Genomic DNA, 16,796 nt, shown 5'->3' with positions numbered 1-16,796 from the left:
CTGTGGAAGGGGAGTGCTGGTAGGACAGAGCCTATTCTCAGCTTTTTGACTAAGATCGAGTCTGCTATGACCCATAGTGGTGATCCTTGCCCATCTCAAATGATTGTGATCTCACCATCGGAACATCATGACTGACTGAAATCTGTTGTGCCTCTTGGCCTGCGGGATTTAACTATTTTAGTGGGCTTGTTCTTTTTTGATTCTTCATTTCTCGTCCTGTTTACTCCCCAGCCTCCTCTCCTTTGGAGGAAGTCTTTTCTTACATGATGCTCTTATGTTTGCAAGCCAGCAGAAGATGCCCTGTTAACTCTTCTCAGTGGGAAGAAAATGAGTTCATTGTTTAAACACACATACACCCCACTCTCCAGCTGGTGCCGGAGTTTCTGGACAGTTTTTAATTGAAGGACTTTGCTGGGGAGAGCAGCTTTCCATCTCTGTGTACTCAGCTCTGAGCTACATGCCTTCGGTAACAGGAATGCCCACTGACACACTGGACCAGCTCTATGCCAACTCCTCTGGATCTTTCCAGACCCTGAGTGGCTTGTGCCCACATTAGCTGTTTATACTCTGTCACCATTAAAGCAATGGGCTGGTGCCCTGTTTCTCATGCAAAGGCAGCATGGAGTATTTGGGGGACAGGAGGTGGGGGATATGCTTTAGCCCGGGCTCCATCCTCTCTTCCAAGATGTCTCTTTGTCTGGATAGCGGGGATGAGATGGACTCATTGAGGGAGAGCCCAGCAGGCTCTTGCTGCAGAGGGGTTAAAGATGAAAGAGAAAGGGGCTCTGGGAGTTCAACCACAGCGCCGTTCTTGTGTGTCCGAGGCTCTGGATCGTTGGAGGAATTTCTCAGTTCTCTGACAAAAGGAAACTAACCAGGAAGGTATTGAGCTGACTCCCCTTTCCAGAGGCTTTTCACCCCCTTGCAGAGAGTGGTGGCAGCTTGTCGCTGAGGCACTAACTGGGAACTCCTAGGGGATGGGGCTGTTGGTAATAAGTGACTTCTTTGCCCCTCCATCCAAGGAATTAGAGCATTTTATGGATATTAATGATTCCCCCGGTGCAACAAAGCAGTATTGTTCTGAGTTTGCAGGTGCCAGCATACAATTTTGGTGCTCCAAGTTTTCTCATGTTCAAAAAGACGTTTTCAATCACTGAATCCTTAAATAAAGGCATGTGTTTTGGTTGAAAGAAGTTTGCAGGCAAAGCAATAACCGTTTCCAGAAGATGGTGAATAAATAAGCCAGAGCTGTGTAACAGATTCGCCATTGTGCAGCCAACAAGAGAACAGATCTTCAGACTGCAAATGGGTCTTCCTTGCAATCACCTGCGCAGAAGCAGAGGATTTTTTAATGTTTATATTTTGACAAGTGGCTGAAAGCATCGCAATCCAGAAACTCCTGCAACTTTCATCAATGTTGTTCCACGATGCAGGATCACGGCTAAATTCATCTGCTTGTATTGCATTTGTCTCATCTGCATAACTTGGTCCCAGCTTGCCTTCCTCCCACAGATCCAGATCTGTACTTGCCTCCTCTTGAAGGCCAAGGGCTCCATTGCCAGCAAGAGTGTCTGCCAAACCTGCCTTGTCGTCTTCGTCCGCTGTTTCTCCTTTTTCTCTCTCTCCTTGAAGTATCGATTTATTGTCAGTTCTTCTGTGGCAAAGCAACTTCTTTAACCTCCTTTGCTCATTTCAGCTTTCTCTTAGCTCTCCTGCTTAAGTAATGCCGAACCATATTGTGGGTTTCTTAAGCAAATACAGTGGCGCTGAGGTTTTATTTTTTTTACTGTCTGTCAATTCTAATGGACGCTATTAGCATCTGACCAATCATGCAGCAAGTCATTTGCATGTTGCAACGGGTTGTTTGAAAAGACAAACTTCTGTTAAATGTCCCTGATGTAATAAGCAAGAGAAAGGGATGGGGGGTGGGGAGTCTTGGATTTTTTATTTTCCTAGTTTTATTGGTGTAATGACATCCTGGGTTGTATCTTCAAACCATGCTCCAATCTCCTGCATCACATGGGGACCGGGACATATTGGAGATGAGTGACAATTTTACCCTATTCATCTTGGTGGAGTGCCAAGAATCTGTACGACTCTGAGAGCCCATGGCAGCTGGGGTGCCTGAGCTCGGGGCATCTGCCAGGACGCTGGGCACTGGGGCTCCTTGCCCACTCTGCACTGCTGCCCCTCAGGGTGCCAGGGCTTCCCCCTTCCCATCCTGTGGCTTCTGCCGGGGCCCCAGGTTCCGGTTGCCCCGTGGCAGATGATGGCTGTCTGCTGGGGTGCCCATTGACTAGCCACACCCGGGAGCCCTCCAAAATGGCATTCTGTTGCGCAGGCTCTTCCAACCTACAGCTGTGTTTAAGGAAATTTTGGAGACAGTTGTGTCTGGTTTTTGACTGGAACGCCCGGTCGGAAAGGGACCCTGGCGGTTCCGGTCAGCACCACCCACTGGGCCATTAAAAGTCCAGCTGGTGGTGCAGTGGGGCTAAGGCAAGCTCCTAGTCTGCTGTGGCTCTGCGTGGCTCCTGGAAGCAGCAGCTTGTACCCCCTACAGCTTCTACACATAGGGACAGCTAGGGAGCTCCGCACGCTGCCCCCACCCCAAGCGCCAGCTCTGCAGCTCCCATTGGATGGGAACAGTGACCAATGGGAGCTGCGGGGACAGCGCCTGGCTGCACCTCCACTTAGGAGCTGGAAGGGAGACTTGCTGCTGCTTCCGGGAGCTGCTTGAGGTAAGCACTGCCCACAGTCTGCACCCCTGACCCCCTCCCACACCCCAACCCCATGCCTCAGCCTGGAGCCCCTGCCCATTCTCTGAACCCCTCAGCTCTACCCCCCCCCGAGCCCAGAGCCCCCTCCTGCACCCCAACCTCCTAATTTCTGGCCCCACCCCAGAACCCACAGCCCCAGTTGTGGGGGATGGAGCAAGTAGAGGTGGGGCCTTGGAGAAGGGGTGGAGCCTTGGAGGAGGGGCATGGCCAGGGTGTTCAGTTTTGTGCAAGTAGAAAGTTGGCAACCCTAGTGCAGAAGGGTAGCCTGCGAGCCAGTTCGGCCACTATCCCCAAGTCTCCCTCCCCTTTGTAGGAATGTTGATGAAAGGGAAATGCAGGCACGTGCCTTGTTGCCTTCAGTTGTCCCACACTGGGACATGGTGTGTGGTGCGCTGGATTAGTTCCTTCCTCCTGGCGATCCCCATTGGTTTTACTTCCCTAAAGCGGCAGCAGCATGGAGTCTGCCCCACCTCCCTGGGCTCTCGTTTCAGGGACGGGAGCAGATCAGTGCTTCATCTGGACAATGCCGGGTGGCTCTGCCTGCTCAGGGCACAAGAGAACTAAAGCTCTCAAGTCAGGGCTTGGGAAGAGCAGGGCTGGGGAGGTGTTGCCCCATTTCCTGTGTGTGTGGTGAGCTGCAAGAGCAGTGGCTGTAGTCAGAGGGGAAGGCCGGCCCAGACAGTGCAGGAGAGGGAAGTGGGGAAGCCCAAGATGTGATGCAGCAGGGCTGGGGAGCAAAGCCCCTTGTGCATGCCCAGATGCACAGCAATGCAGGTCAGTGCCGGGCTGGTGTAAGGGGGACAGAGCTGGGTCGTAAAAGCCACTGTGGTCTCCAGGATAGTGCAGTCAGGTGCAGGGCTGGGGAATGATGCCTAGAGCAAGGCATGGCGGGAGAGGGGAGGCGGGACTGAGGAATCCTGCCATGGGTGTGGGGGTGCAGTGCTGGGGTTAGTGGGATCAGACAGAACTGGAAGGAAGGTAACGCTCCTAGCTTTGACTAAACCCTGAGAAGTAAACCCAGAGGCCAATTCTCTGTTCCCGCTGGCCACAGCGACATGCTAAGGGAGCTCTGTCCAGGAGTGCAGAGGGACGTAGGGCTCTGTGCAAGTCACCATTGCTTTTTGGGCATGAGGCTGCAGCTGGGGAAGAGAGGGTGCGGCTTCCATTTGGGGGCTGCCATGAAACTGGAGCAGGAAGCAAGAGATTAAAGCGTTGTCTAAACAGCCTTCGCAGCTGCCCAGCTCCTTCTCCGGCACGGGATGCTCAGGCTCTAAGTGCTGCCAACCTCTCACGTACACACACCAGGGATGGACCTGGCTGCTGTCCGTCCTTCAGGGCTATAGCTGGGTTCGCAGCACAGCCCGTCCAGGGGTCGCTCACCTTTGGGGGTCTGCAGAGCTCACTGTGGCTCGTGCTTCCAGTCACGTGGCGTTGTCCCCTGGGAACCTGTCTCTGTGTTCCCGCTCCAGCACATGCTCCTGCCCGTGAGTCCCAGACAGCATGATGTCTCCTGAGCATCAGGCCTGCCAAGGAGGGAAGGTTTAGCTCTGTGATGCACCTGCGAAGATTTAACTTCAGAAGTGGCCGCATGCCAGCAATGAAGCCCACCCACTGTGCAAGAACCAGGGCAACTCTCCCTGCAGGTGTTTGACTCCCCAAAACCCTGCTATCACCCCTCTAGCCATATCCCTGAGAGCACCCCTGTTCCTGGGGCACTGGCCCTGGTTGCCTGCCACAATGCTCCTTGCCTGGTGCATGCAGCTCTGCAATGGTCAGGGGCTCCATTTGTTCCCAGCCTCCATTCCCCACCTCCCCAATTTGCCTGACCCCTTTGAGTCCATTGCTGGTGCTCAGAGGATGGAGATAGCTGCAGAGACACCCAGAGGGTTGGGAGGAGCCGCTTCTTCCCAGATTTCTCTCTCACTGCTGGACTCGTGTTGGGGCTGGGAGTTGGAAATCCTGAGTTCTATTCCCAGCTCTGGGAGGGATTGGGAGTTTAGTGGCTAAAGCAGGGTGTGTGTGTGTGGGGGGGATGTATCAGGACTCCTGGCTTCTATCCTTAGCTCCAGGAGGGATTGAATTCTAGTGGGTAAAAGAATAGATGGGGTTCTGCTCTTGGCTATGGAGGCAGCAATGCCTAGTGGTTAGAGTAAGGGATTGGGAGTCAGGACTCCTGGGTTCTATTCTCACCACTGCAGAGTTCGTCGAAAGGGCCAGCACGCTACAAGTGATGTGTGTGCCTGGCAGAGGAGCACCACAGGTGGCCGTAGTGGACGGGGCGCTAGGACCTAGCTCACTGCCCCTCTCTGCGTGTTGCTTGGACAGCTGGTTGCAAACGCCCCAGCGTGCAAACCAGGCTCATCCGGACCAAAACCAAAGGAAAGACAAGAGATAATAACCTGCCTATAGAATAGCTCCCACCAGTCATGCCCGCCCAATTCCACTCCATGACCTCATCTCTTCCCTCCTGAGAGCCATGAGCTGCATCATAAGGCTAAGAAAGGCTGCTGCCAAACTCCCATTGTGCACTAGGGATGGATCCCTGAAATAACCTCACGGCCAGCTCAAGGGGGCAATGGCCCCTCTCAACTCAGGGAAGCAGCCTCCCTCCCCAGTGTATCCTGCCCAGTCTAGTCTCTACTATCCCGGTTTCTCTTCCATTCCTCTTGCCCGATCTGCCTCTACCTTGCTCAACCGTCTCCTACACTCAGGTGATCCCAGGTTGGTCTGCAGAGCAATCGCTTAGCTGTGGGCACGGCGCTGTGCAAGACGCCGTCCACAGCATATTCCTCTGGCATGCAACAACAGATGGTGAGATGAGAAATGAGCCGAAAGCAGAACCTTTGATCTGACTGACTCCTTTCATCCCATCTCCTAAGGAATGTGACTTGGATACAGTAGAAGCTGGGTGCAAAGAAGCTGCAGAATGGCTCGCAGGTGGATGGGGTGGCTAGCCCAGGGGCTACGGCATATGGAGGCAGTCACTGATTCAAACACAGCCCAGGTCGGCAGCAACTGCAAGTTGTTCCCAGCTGGGGCCCATGTGTGAAATGAGTTCGTCTCAAACCAGCTTCTAGCGTGAGAGGCATCACCATCGCCAAGGCCTGAGTAGAGGGCTCTGGAGACTGGCCACCCTAGGTCAGGACTGGCGCAGGTTGCAGGGAGTTTGCTCTGCTGTTTCTGGGGCAGAAAAGAGACAGGTTTCCAGGCTGCAGGGCTAGCAGCCTGTCACAGACTCTTTACGAAACAAGGAGAATTGATCGGGGGAGTGAAATATGCATGTTGGGAGGGCATGCATGGCCAGTGGGTGTGTCAGGCAGAGGCTGGCATCCTACCCCTCACTGGACTCTGCAGGGGGGTCTGAGCTGGCATGTTTGTGCGAGTGCACTGTTGGGGACATGCTTGTCTGCATATGTGTGTACATATGTGTTTGCATGTATGAATATGCACATGAATGACCACTTGTCGTGTGCCTCCAAATTTGTCTAGAAGCGTGTGAGTGTGGGGAGCGCATAACTGTCTCCATGTATCTGTGGATGAATGCGTGGCTCTAGCGTGTATGCTTGCGTGTGAGAGCCCGCGAGTTCTCAAGGCCTTCGTGTTTTGTAACCAGGCGGCGTGAGCCAATCTCCGTGTGTGTGTGCAGTTCGTTATTTCAGCGTTCTGGCTGGGCTCCCTCTCCCTGGAACTCATCCTCACTCCCACACTCTGGAAATGTCACTGGAAACTCTGAATGGCCTTTCGCTGGCTCCAGATTCGTGTTTGTTTTAATTGCAATGCTGCACAGTGCTGGGGGCTTTCCAGATAAGCTGGGAGGGACAATGGTGGGCTGGGGAGGGAAGGGACAGACTTCTTAGGCACTCTGTGGGCAGGCCGGGGGGATTTGCTCAGCTGCTGACCTTGCTAGGATCAGCTTGTCCCCAGTGACTTTCCTCTGTAAATTCTCTGCTCCTCGGAGTGTGTCCCCTTGCGTCACTATCAGTATCTGATGCTTGCTGGCAGGGTACATCCGGCCTCGGGGGAAGCTGTCTCAATCCCACAGAGTGTGTGAGTAATGGAGGGCTCTCCCTGGGGCTTCCTTAAAAGAGGGACTTCTCCTGTGCTGGGGGCTAGCTGCAGGAGCATGGTGCTAGCTGGCGGGATGCTCCTGGAGCAGGGAGGGCCAGCTTTCCCTCCACCCCTGGTGTCAGAGGGCAGGTTGTGTTTCCCCTCCAAGTTTGCTTGTTTTTCTGTTGTGTGTGAGTTGCTCCCCCTGCAGCTCGCAGCATGACTATTAGACACAGAATCCCACACACTCAGCACAGCAGTGCCCTCCCACTGCACTGTACTGCTGTTGGGATCCAGCCCTTTGGACGCTCTGCCTGGGCTAGCAGCAGGCATGGGACTCAGTCAGCGCTGACAGCTGCAGCCTGGGTCTTGCTAAGCGTACTAGCTTGGGAAGTGCCCTGCTCTCTGGGAACATCGGACGGAGTTCCTTGCCAGGCTCCTCTAGGAAGGTAGGGAGCTTCCTTCTCTCTCTACTGTGTGTGTGTGTGTGGGGGGTGTATAGGGCAGGACGACGGTGGAGGAAGTGTAATTCTGATCACAGGAACCCTCTTATTGATAAAAAGCCAAAGGCATGGAGGTTGTTAGAACGATCTTTATCAGACACCCCCTGCCCCTGGGTGGTGCGATTCAAGCCTAGCCTGGATTCCCTCCTGCACCAAACCCTGCAAACTCTCAGCTCCCCCACTGCTTTGGGGAGAGAGACCAGAGTTACAGGCAGTTTGTGTGTAGAAGGATCGGAGCCATGGCACTGCCAGCCTGGAGCATGACTACACTTGCAAATAGAGATTGCGATGTCTGTTGCCTCTGCCTGTCTCAGTTCTGGATTATAGGGTACCTATGCGGAAGGGAATGGAATCCAGTGATTAGAGCAAGAGGGACTGGGAGTCAGGATGCCTAGGTTCTCTTGGGGAGGAGTGTGGTCTGGTGGTTAGAACAGGGGGCCAGGAGTCAGAACTCCTAAGTTCTTTGCTCGGCTCTTGAAGACAGTGTGGGAGGCTGGGTTCCTTTCTGTAACTGTGGGCAAGTCAGATCTCCTCTCTGTGCTTCAGTTTCCCCCCTATAAAACAGAGATGATGATAATCCCCACTTCACACGAGGGCTGTGAGGTTCTGTTTGTTATTGGTAATGGTGATTCTTGTGTTTCTAACATGACTCTCAGTGCACCATGCAACTGAAAATAACAGTACTCAGCATGTCTTCAGCCCAGTGCCCTTTACCCCAGGCTATCAAAGTGCTGCACCCAGAAACCACAACACCCCTCTTGCTCTCATTAAAAAGAACAGCCAGAGGCAGTGCAGTCCAGCAAGCAGGGCACTAGACTGGCTCTCAGGACACCTGGGTTCCGTTCCCAGCTCTGCCACTGACCTACGGTGTGATCTTGGGCGAGTCACTGCCCCATCGCTCAGCCTCAGTTTCCCCTCCTAGCCTTTGTCTTGTCTGTTTAGGCTGAAACTCTTCAGGGCAAGGACTGTCTATAAATATGTGTATACAGCACCTGGCATAACTGAAGTGTGTGTGTGTGGGGGGACGGGATATAGTTCTCATTATCCATTTAAGTGCCCAATCCTTTTTTTGAGTCTTGCTAAGATCTAGGGATATCTTGTGGCAGTGAGTTCCACAGGCAGATTGTGTATGAAAAAAAAGGCATTTCCTTTCAGCATTTATAAATGTGCTGCCTTTCTGCTTCATTGTCCAGGCCCCTGATCATGTATCATGAGGAAGGGTAAAGAGGGACACCCCATCTCCCCTCTCCCTGCCATTTAGTATTCTACCCGCCCATAGTCTGTCCCCTCTGACCCATCTGCTCTGCTAACTGACCCATCTCTGTAGTCTCTCTTCACACAAGAGTCTCTCCAGCCCCTCTATCTGCTCTTTCCTGATCGAGATGGGTGACTGGCACTCATCACTCTAGCTAGGGACACCCCATTGATAATGGCATCATAATAGGGTTCTCTCCTTTGGGTTGCTCTTTGGACTTACCCCTGAATTGGGGCCAGTATTTGTAAAGCACTTTGAGAGCCTTCAGTTCCAGGCCCCAGAGAGGAGTGAATGTGGTGATTATTATTGCTCGGGGTTAAGCTGCCGCGTTACAAGCTTGGGGGGTGGCGGCTGGGTGGGGAATGGAATTGTTCGAGGGGACGCCAAAGGGAAAAATGCTTCGTTGGCTCTCGGAGAGCTACGCGCTCTGCCTAATTGCATCCAGACCCTAGCAAGTGAAATGCAAGCCCCAAGCAAAGAGTGATGCAGGCTTTCTGCAACTGAGCCATCCTGACCCAGGCACAGCCTGGCAGGGGTCTGAAGGAAAAGTGTTAAGCAGTAACGGTAATAGATGCCCCACCCAGCAACCTAGCTCTGGGGAGGGAGTTTCCTTTCTCAGAGTGAGGATTGCAAGGGACAGATATATGCACTGGGCTGGCGCCACGAGAGTTAGATTTTGCATGGTGCTAGAGCAGTGCAAGCGATGGCTGGGCACGAGGATGGTGAGCAGGGCTGGCGCTTCCATTTAGGCAGCCTAGGCAGTCGCCTAGGGCACTAGGACTTGGGGGGGGGCGGCATTTTGCCGACCTCAGCGGCAATTCGGCAGCGGGGGATCCTTCTGCGCTCTGTGTCTTCAGCGGCAATTCTGCAGCGGGTCCTTCACTTGCTCCAGGACCCGCCGCCAAAGTGCCCCGAAGACTGGGAGCTTGGAAGGACCCCCCCCCCGTCTCAGAATTGCTGCCAATGACCGGGAGCACGGAAGGACCCCTGCCTAGGGCGCCAAAAACTCTGGCGCAGCTCCTGATGGTGAGAGTGGCATGGGCACTGGCTGGGCATGGGAGCAGTGAGAGTTGAAGAGTACGTAGTTAGCTGCCCCAGGTGAAAGCACAGAGACGCGCCATTTCTGCAGGTAGCATTCCAGCCCGTTCCTCCTCAAACCTGGTGTTCCCCACTGTGTGCCAAGCACCAGCGTTGCCTTGGGCACCCTTGGGTGCAGGGACCTCTGTGCTGAATCCCCATGGCTCCGCCTCACCCAGCTGTGTCCGATAGGATGGGAATGGTGCCCTCTACACCAGGGAGGGAGTGAGACGGAGAGCAGGGACCCAGGCTGGGCCTTGGGTCAAGACCCGGGCCAGGGCTAGTTCTGGAGGAGGAATCTCCCCTCCTCCCCCACAAATGCCTTTTGTCCCATGCTGTAACAAAGGCAGCCTCTACAGAGAGGCAAGAGGCTGGCAGGGCCTTGCGCGGTGCCACTGAATGCCTCAGGAGAAAGGAGGGCAGCAACTGGCCTGGGGCTGCAGTTTGGAGCCCGTTCTGCTCTCTCCGGCTCAAGGTGTTGGCAGCCTCCACCACAGGGCTCTCCATGGCCTTGGGGTTCAAAGCCAGGAGCAGCCAGAGAGCAGCAGCTGTTGAAGGTGAACTGCAAAGGGTTCATCGCTGCCCCCTTCTGGTGGGGTTAGGTCGGGGTGTCTGGGAATGGTGAGTGGGCGATGGGGACCTCATGGGAGAGTGGGGTGCAATGAGGAGGGATGGGATGGGGAGCAATGTTGGAATGGTTACAGGAAGGGTTGGACGTAGGGGGATGAGGAGCAGTGTGGGGTGGTTATAGGAAGGGGTGCAGTGGGGTTGGAGGTGGGGGGATGGAGTGCAGTGTGGGATGGTTACAGGAAGGGGTGCAGTGGGGTTGGAGGCAGGGGATGGGGTGCAATGTGGGGTGTTTATAGGAAGGGGTGCAGTGGGGTTGCAGGCGGGGGATGGAATGCAGTGTGAGGGAGGTGATGGGGAGGTGAGGGAGCACTGTAGGGGAGGAGGTTGATGGGGTGCAGTGGGGTTGGAGGCAGAGGATGGGGAGCAATGTCGAATGGTTACAGGAAGGGGTGCAGTGGGGTTGCAGGCGGGGGTGGAATGCAGTGTGAGGGAGGTGATGGGGATGTGAGGGAGCACTGTAGGGGAGGAGGTTGATGGCTCAGGTGTCCAGGTAAGTAGTTCTTGGATCAAGACAAAGGCCTTGCTCCAGTGCAGGGGCAGTCTGGGGTGTGTGTGGCAGCGACACAGCACCAGCATATTCGAGTGCTTCACGAGCATTTACTCATTACCTCTCACAACCCCCTTGTGCCCTGGGGAAATAAATACTGTCCCCATGTCACAAATGGGGAAACTGAAGAACGGAGAGGGAACATGACTGGTCCAGGGTCACTGAGTAGGTCAGTGTCACAGCAGGAAAAAGAACCCAGGAGTTCTGGCTCCTAGCCCCTTCCTCTAACTCGCTGGACCCCACTCCTCCTCTCAGAGCTGGAAACTGAACCCAGGAGTCCTGGTTCTGCTGTATGTTGAGCAGGGTGAGGAGCTGGTTAAGGGAGCTATGTGCTGCCTGGGAAGAGCAGAGCAGCGTGAGAGACACTGGGACACATTCCCCCTTTCCTGCTCCCCTGCCCTTGGTGCAGTGCCAGGCCTGGCTCTGCTTTATAGCAGTGACTCATCCCTAGAGCTGGTGAGTTGTCCCTCCCCTCCGGATTGTTCTCTTGCTCCAACATGCTGTTCCAGCCCCCCTTCTCTGGGCCGGCCTGCCTGTCTCTGCAGTGTTTGCACTGGGACGGCACTCGGGTCTGGAAATATTTGCACACCAAACACTTCACCCTCCCCACCCCATTCTCCTGCCAGAGCTAAACCAGTGCAGTGAGTTTCATCCAGCCTAAGGGACTATGCCTGGAGTCAGGGGGTGCCTAGCTGGAGGAATGGGGGTGCTGAGGTTAAAAGAAGGGGTGTCTTCTCCCAGTGAGGGGAGCAGGCAGGTCAGAGTGAGACTCATGGGAAAGGCACTGCTTAGATCTTGGTGCCAGGGCTCCTGTCCAGACTGGTCTGGGAACACTGAGTGCATGCCCTAATGATGTGGTTTCCATGCACTGTAGACTCCAGCTCTGTACCCGCACCTCACCCCAGCAGTGGGGGAGATTTGGCTCTGTACTAGCAAGCAGACCCTCCACCCCCTCCTTAGCTGTAGCTGCAGCTCCAGGCATGGATGAGTTGGTGGCAACCTCAGATGCTGGTGGGGAATAACGGATCCTCCTAGTGGTCCTGCCACTCCACTCTGCCCTGGGCATTGGCACCTGGATACCCACCTGGGGTCCTCCTTCCTGGCCTCTGAGCAAGGCTGGTAGCAGCAAGCTGGCTGGGAACAGAGAGAAAGAGAGAGACTGGTCTGCATTAAGGACTGTGTCTGGGAAGAAAGCTTTTTGCTGAGACAGTACTGCCTGCAGGGGAATCCCAGCTGGGTTTCTTGGTGGCTGGAAGATGGGGCAGATCTGACCAGAGTCTCTTTTCCTCAGGCTGGTTTCTTCCCTCTCCATTTTCTCTCCCTCTTGCTCACCCCCTGCTGAGTTAAGAGCCACAGTGCCAGAGACATCTGGGCTCAAGGATGCAGGGTAAAACCGTGGGGTGGGAACTGGCAGCCACATCTCCCTGCATGCTGCCAGAGAGCTGCCAGTGTGGGCGAGGGAGATAAGAGACAGGGTGAGTGTGTGTTTGTGTATAGGGTTTTACTAAACAGTAACAACCATGTGCAACCACAAATACTACAATGTTTTGGTGTCTGTTTCCGTCAGTTACTAATGGGTTTTGGTTTAGTATGTGATCATGTCATTAAAGACAGTAGGGAACCTTTAGATCCATCACGCAGATGTCTACTGCTTGAGCTAACAGAGTGACTGATATCAGTAGTAGGCTGTCATCCTCTAGATGGACCAGGACTCTTGGATTCCATTCCAGGCCCTGGAGGCAAGTGTGTTGCAGTGGGCCCGTTCCCTTCCAACCAGTCCCGTCTCTTCTGCACCTCTGACTCCTCGTCCAATTCTATTCATCTAGCCAGTCCAAGTCTCCACTACTAAAGCTTCTCATCCCAGTCCCAGTCTCCTGGCCCAGCCCTGCCCAATTCACCCTTCCACCCCTTGGCTCCTTGAAGCCACTTACCCAGCCAATCCCAATTGCCTCCTCCTGGTTCTTCACCTCTTCCCCTACCCTCCACCAGCCTTCACTCATCCCCCCAACCGATGTTCCCCATTCCCATTGGCGTAGGGTGACCAGATGTCCCGATTTTATAGGTACAGTCCCAATTTTTGGGTCTCTTTTTTTTTATATAGGCTCCTATTACCCCACCTCCCCACCCCCATCTCAATTTTTCACATTTGCTATCTGGTCACCCTACACTGGCTCCCAGGCTTCTTGTCCAGTCGCAATATCCTCACTTCGACCTGGCTCCTTGTCCCAGTCTCTTTGTGCAGTTATTTTAATCCAGCAACTACAGGGTTAATGAGTTGTAGCCTGCACATGGGCTGGGCCAGAGTCCCTTGTGAGCAGCTGTGTTTTGGTTGGCTGGAAAAGCCTGGGAAACAGTGTATTTCCCCCTTAGATTGCAAGGTTTTCAGGGCAAGGTTCTGTCTGTAAAAGGCCGAGCATCCTGTGGCTGCTATATAAATAACACCGTGTTGTTGCATCTGGTGTTCTAGCCTGCACCTATGCTTGCTGTGCCGATAACTGTGCAGGCAGAACAGGGCTGAGGGAAGCATGCTGGCTTCCCAGAAAGAGCTGATTAGTGAGCCCCCTTGTCGGAACTGTGCAGCCCCGGGGGGCCAGGGAGGAGAAGAGTCTGAAGTGTATTTCTGCTACTGTGTAGAATGGGCATGGCTGCTGGGGAACGGCACCAGCATCTCCTCGTCTCCTGCTCTGCGAGCCCACTGCCCTTCTGGCTGTGGTGGAAGGCTTCTTCCTGAGCAAGAGGGGTTAGGCTATGGGTCTGCACTTCCCACTCCATTGAACTTGGCCTGTAGGTCTGGGCTCTCATCTCAGCCCCGCCTCCAGCCTACCATGGACAGATGAGGGGCTGGATTGTTCCCTGTGAGCCCTGGCCCCAGACACTGCCACCTCCCTTCTGTTAACCCAGCGCTGCCCCCAGACAGCTCTGCCACGCCCACAATGATGGAGCCCGGCAGCAGCTCAGACTGTAGCTTGTTGTTCAGGCCTGAATACAAGGCCGTGGCATTGTCATAGCAGCAAGGAACGGCCAGACACAACTTTCTCGCTGGCAAAGAAAGGGGGTAGGTGCTGACCTCACGGGTGGACACCCACCAGTGTGTGGGGGAGGGGGCTTTGTTTCCCAAGAGTGCAGTGTGTAGTGCTGACAAGTTGGCACCCAGCTGTGGCCAGGATCTCTCTGGAGCTGGGATTCAGAGGCTCTCCCCTGCTGCGTCCCATAGCTGGGAAGGAAGGAAACAGAACCCATCCCAAATCACCCCCCAGCTCTGTTGGATTCTCCCACCCTGAGAGCCCCAGTTTGCCTCTGCATGCAGGACCCTACAGGGCCCCAGGCCCTGATCCTGCCACCTCTGAGGCTAATGCTGCTTCACTGAGTCTTGTCTTGCCCTTGGAGCATGATGTTGCTGCCCCAAAGCTCTGGCTGGCTATTGGCTTGGTGCCAGAGGTGCCCTCACCAGCCTGAGTGCCAGGCGGCTCTGCCAGGCAGTGAATCCGGCCTCTGCATGGGGGGTGGAATGAACAGGGACAGGCAAACTGGAGCCCTATTTCCCAACCAGCGAAACCAATTTCTGTGCTGCCCTCCATCCTGACTCAGGCTCAGGGCCGTGATCACATCTCTTTCCTTCTGTGTTGCAGAGCCCTGCTGTGGCTGACCTCCGTGCTCCACTCTTCTGCCCCATGATTCCAGGCAGCTGAGAGGCATGAGACAGCCATGGCATTCCAGGCAGCCGGATCTGGGACACTGCAGCCCCGGAGCGTAAGGCGTTGATTCCACTGAGCTCGTGTTGTTTTTACCATCGCGGTGTCTATGTGCGAATAACAGGAAACGCTCCCAAGCGGCCTGAACAGTGGAACAGGCTCCCCTGGGAGCATGGGAAGCGGTTGTACTAGAACCAGGGTAGCTAGAGCCGTCTGCTGGTAACAGGCCTTTGCTGGGACAACGTTGGCCCTAATAGATCTTGGCCTGGGAGCCAGGACTTCTGGGTTCTATTCCCGGCTTTGCCATTGACTTCCCGTGTGCCTGTGTGCTCCAGCCACACCGTACCTGCTTGTGCCTGTCGCCATGTGCTCCATGCTGATGGTCTGGGGCTGCTCATGGCCGGGCAGTTGGATTGGGTCGATGACGGTTGCAAAGCGAGGTGGCGAGGGAACGTCTGCTCAGGAATAAGAGCATTGGCCCTAGTCCCTTCCCAGCGCAGGGCCCCGGCGGGGATGACTCAGGGGAGTCACATCTTAGTTCCCCACGCAACAAACACTGCAAAGGTGTGGCCCCCGGCTCAGGAAATGGAGGGAGGGGACTGTAGGGCAGAGCTGTTTAGCGTGGGGAGCTCCAGGCTGGAACAGCAGGAGGGGCTGAAGATTGGGATTAAGGGACCCACGGGAGCCGGGAGAGTGTCCAGAGCTTGAACGGGGGTGGGGCACTGCAGGACAGGACCGACAGAGCTGGGTTGGAGACCCAGGCCTGGAACAGGACTGAGGGGCACTGGCTGGGTGTTGCCGCATGGTGGTAGAAACATGCCCAGCACCTGGCTCTGGCAGCCCCCTACTTTCATCAACAGTGATCTCATTCCTGCCCCTCCCACAGGTGCAACCCCTGGAGCCTCTGCTGCATGGCTGGGGACCGGAGCCTGCTGTGCAGAAAGGATTCCTTGGCAACTTCTCTCTTCCCACTCCCCTGGAGGGGACATTGAGGGCAGCTGGGAATCCCCACCTCCGGGAGAGACACGGTGCACATTCAGCAGGAGCAGGGGACAGCGGCTGCTTTCCTCACAGTCTCTCCTCTCCACCCCCCTATGCCATGGCAGGAGGCTGCCTGAATCCTCAGGGGTCCCAGGGCCTCAGCTTGAAAGACTTTGTCCCATCCCACCTCCAGAAGAGGGAATTTCTTCCTGCTGCCAGGAGCCCAGCAGCCCCCACGGCCACATCCCCTCAGCCGTCCACGTGGGTCCCACTGCGACACAGAGGACCCAGGGTGAGTGGAGCCTGCCCTGCCCTGTCTGGAGCAATTGCATGCTGGCCCTAAGAGCTGGGGGCGCCTAAGCTAGCAGCCCTGCTGTCCCTGCAGGGTCTCTGGCCCAAAGACAGTAGTTGGGGTCAGATGGGCAGAACTGAGCTTGCAGGGACCACCCAGTCAGTGCCAGGCTTCACCCACACACTGCTCCACCCGTATGCCTCACCCTGACCCTCAGTCCCTCAGGCTCGTTCAGCCCTTGGTCCTTCCCCTGGGGCTGCCCACGAAGGCGGTGACTGGTGCCGATGGGACCAGTGACCTTTGTGTTGTAGATGCTTTGCCCACTGGACTGAGACCCACCCAACCAGCCTCCCCCTGGGGCCGCCAAATAGTCGTCTGACAGCGATGGGTTTTGGTGCTGGCCAGCCTAGGGTGGAGTTGAACCAGTGACATGGGTGCGGAAAGCTCTATGGGGAGTCTCTTTGCTGTGCAGCGTTGGAGCCCATGTCTAAGGAGAGGCAGGCAGGAGACACGTTCAGCCTCCACTCCAAGTCCAGACTCCTTCCCCACCCGTTGTTGTGTGCCGCTAGTTCCAAAATCAGAGAGGGGAAACTGAGACCTCAACTTCTCTAGCACTTGCTGCCCCCTAATCACCCCAGCACCTGCTCCCTGGCACCCAGTGTGCTGTGACTGCTCTGCCCCTCAACTCCCCCATGCCTGCTGTAACCCACACTTCCCAGTGCTCTCTGTGCCACGGCCTCTGACTCCCCTGCACCCTGACTCCTTGGTGCCCATTGTCTGCACTCTGCTGCACCTTGCGCAGCAGAGCCATGTTGTTTCCCTCCCCCATAGGTGCCCGTGATCCGTAACTGCGGCTCCAACACCCTGAACTTTGAGTTCCATGACACGTCTCCCCGCATAGCGTGCAATGGCACCACCGAGCCTAGGAGAGCAGCCCCCAGGAGCTCAGGTAACTCCAGCCAGGGATGGCGCCCCACAGTGCCGGGCTCAGACAG

The 16,796-nt window shown here is 55.5% G+C and overlaps 1 protein-coding gene across 6 annotated transcripts in view; it reads left to right on the top strand.

The window, feature by feature from the left end:
- The window catches only part of SORBS3 (sorbin and SH3 domain containing 3), a 38,988-nt gene that overhangs the window by 1,509 nt on the left and 20,683 nt on the right, over positions 1 to 16,796 (top strand). For 5 of the 6 annotated variants that reach the window (XM_030552081.1, XM_030552079.1, XM_030552083.1 and 2 more), the window contains exons 2-4: positions 14,466 to 14,586; positions 15,415 to 15,801; positions 16,633 to 16,750. In XM_030552081.1, coding sequence (XP_030407941.1) covers positions 14,542 to 14,586; positions 15,415 to 15,801; positions 16,633 to 16,750 — 550 coding nt within the window. In that variant the 5' untranslated portion in view covers positions 14,466 to 14,541. Of the gene's footprint in view, positions 1 to 6,886; positions 7,274 to 14,465; positions 14,587 to 15,414; positions 15,802 to 16,632; positions 16,751 to 16,796 lie in introns of those variants that run through there. The other variant, XM_030552080.1, reaches the window with a different exon arrangement.

This window comes from Gopherus evgoodei, chromosome 2, assembly GCF_007399415.2.
Source record: "Gopherus evgoodei ecotype Sinaloan lineage chromosome 2, rGopEvg1_v1.p, whole genome shotgun sequence".
In the NCBI taxonomy this organism is placed as follows: domain Eukaryota; kingdom Metazoa; phylum Chordata; order Testudines; family Testudinidae; genus Gopherus; species Gopherus evgoodei.
This window is presented reverse-complemented; position numbering and strand designations above follow the sequence as displayed.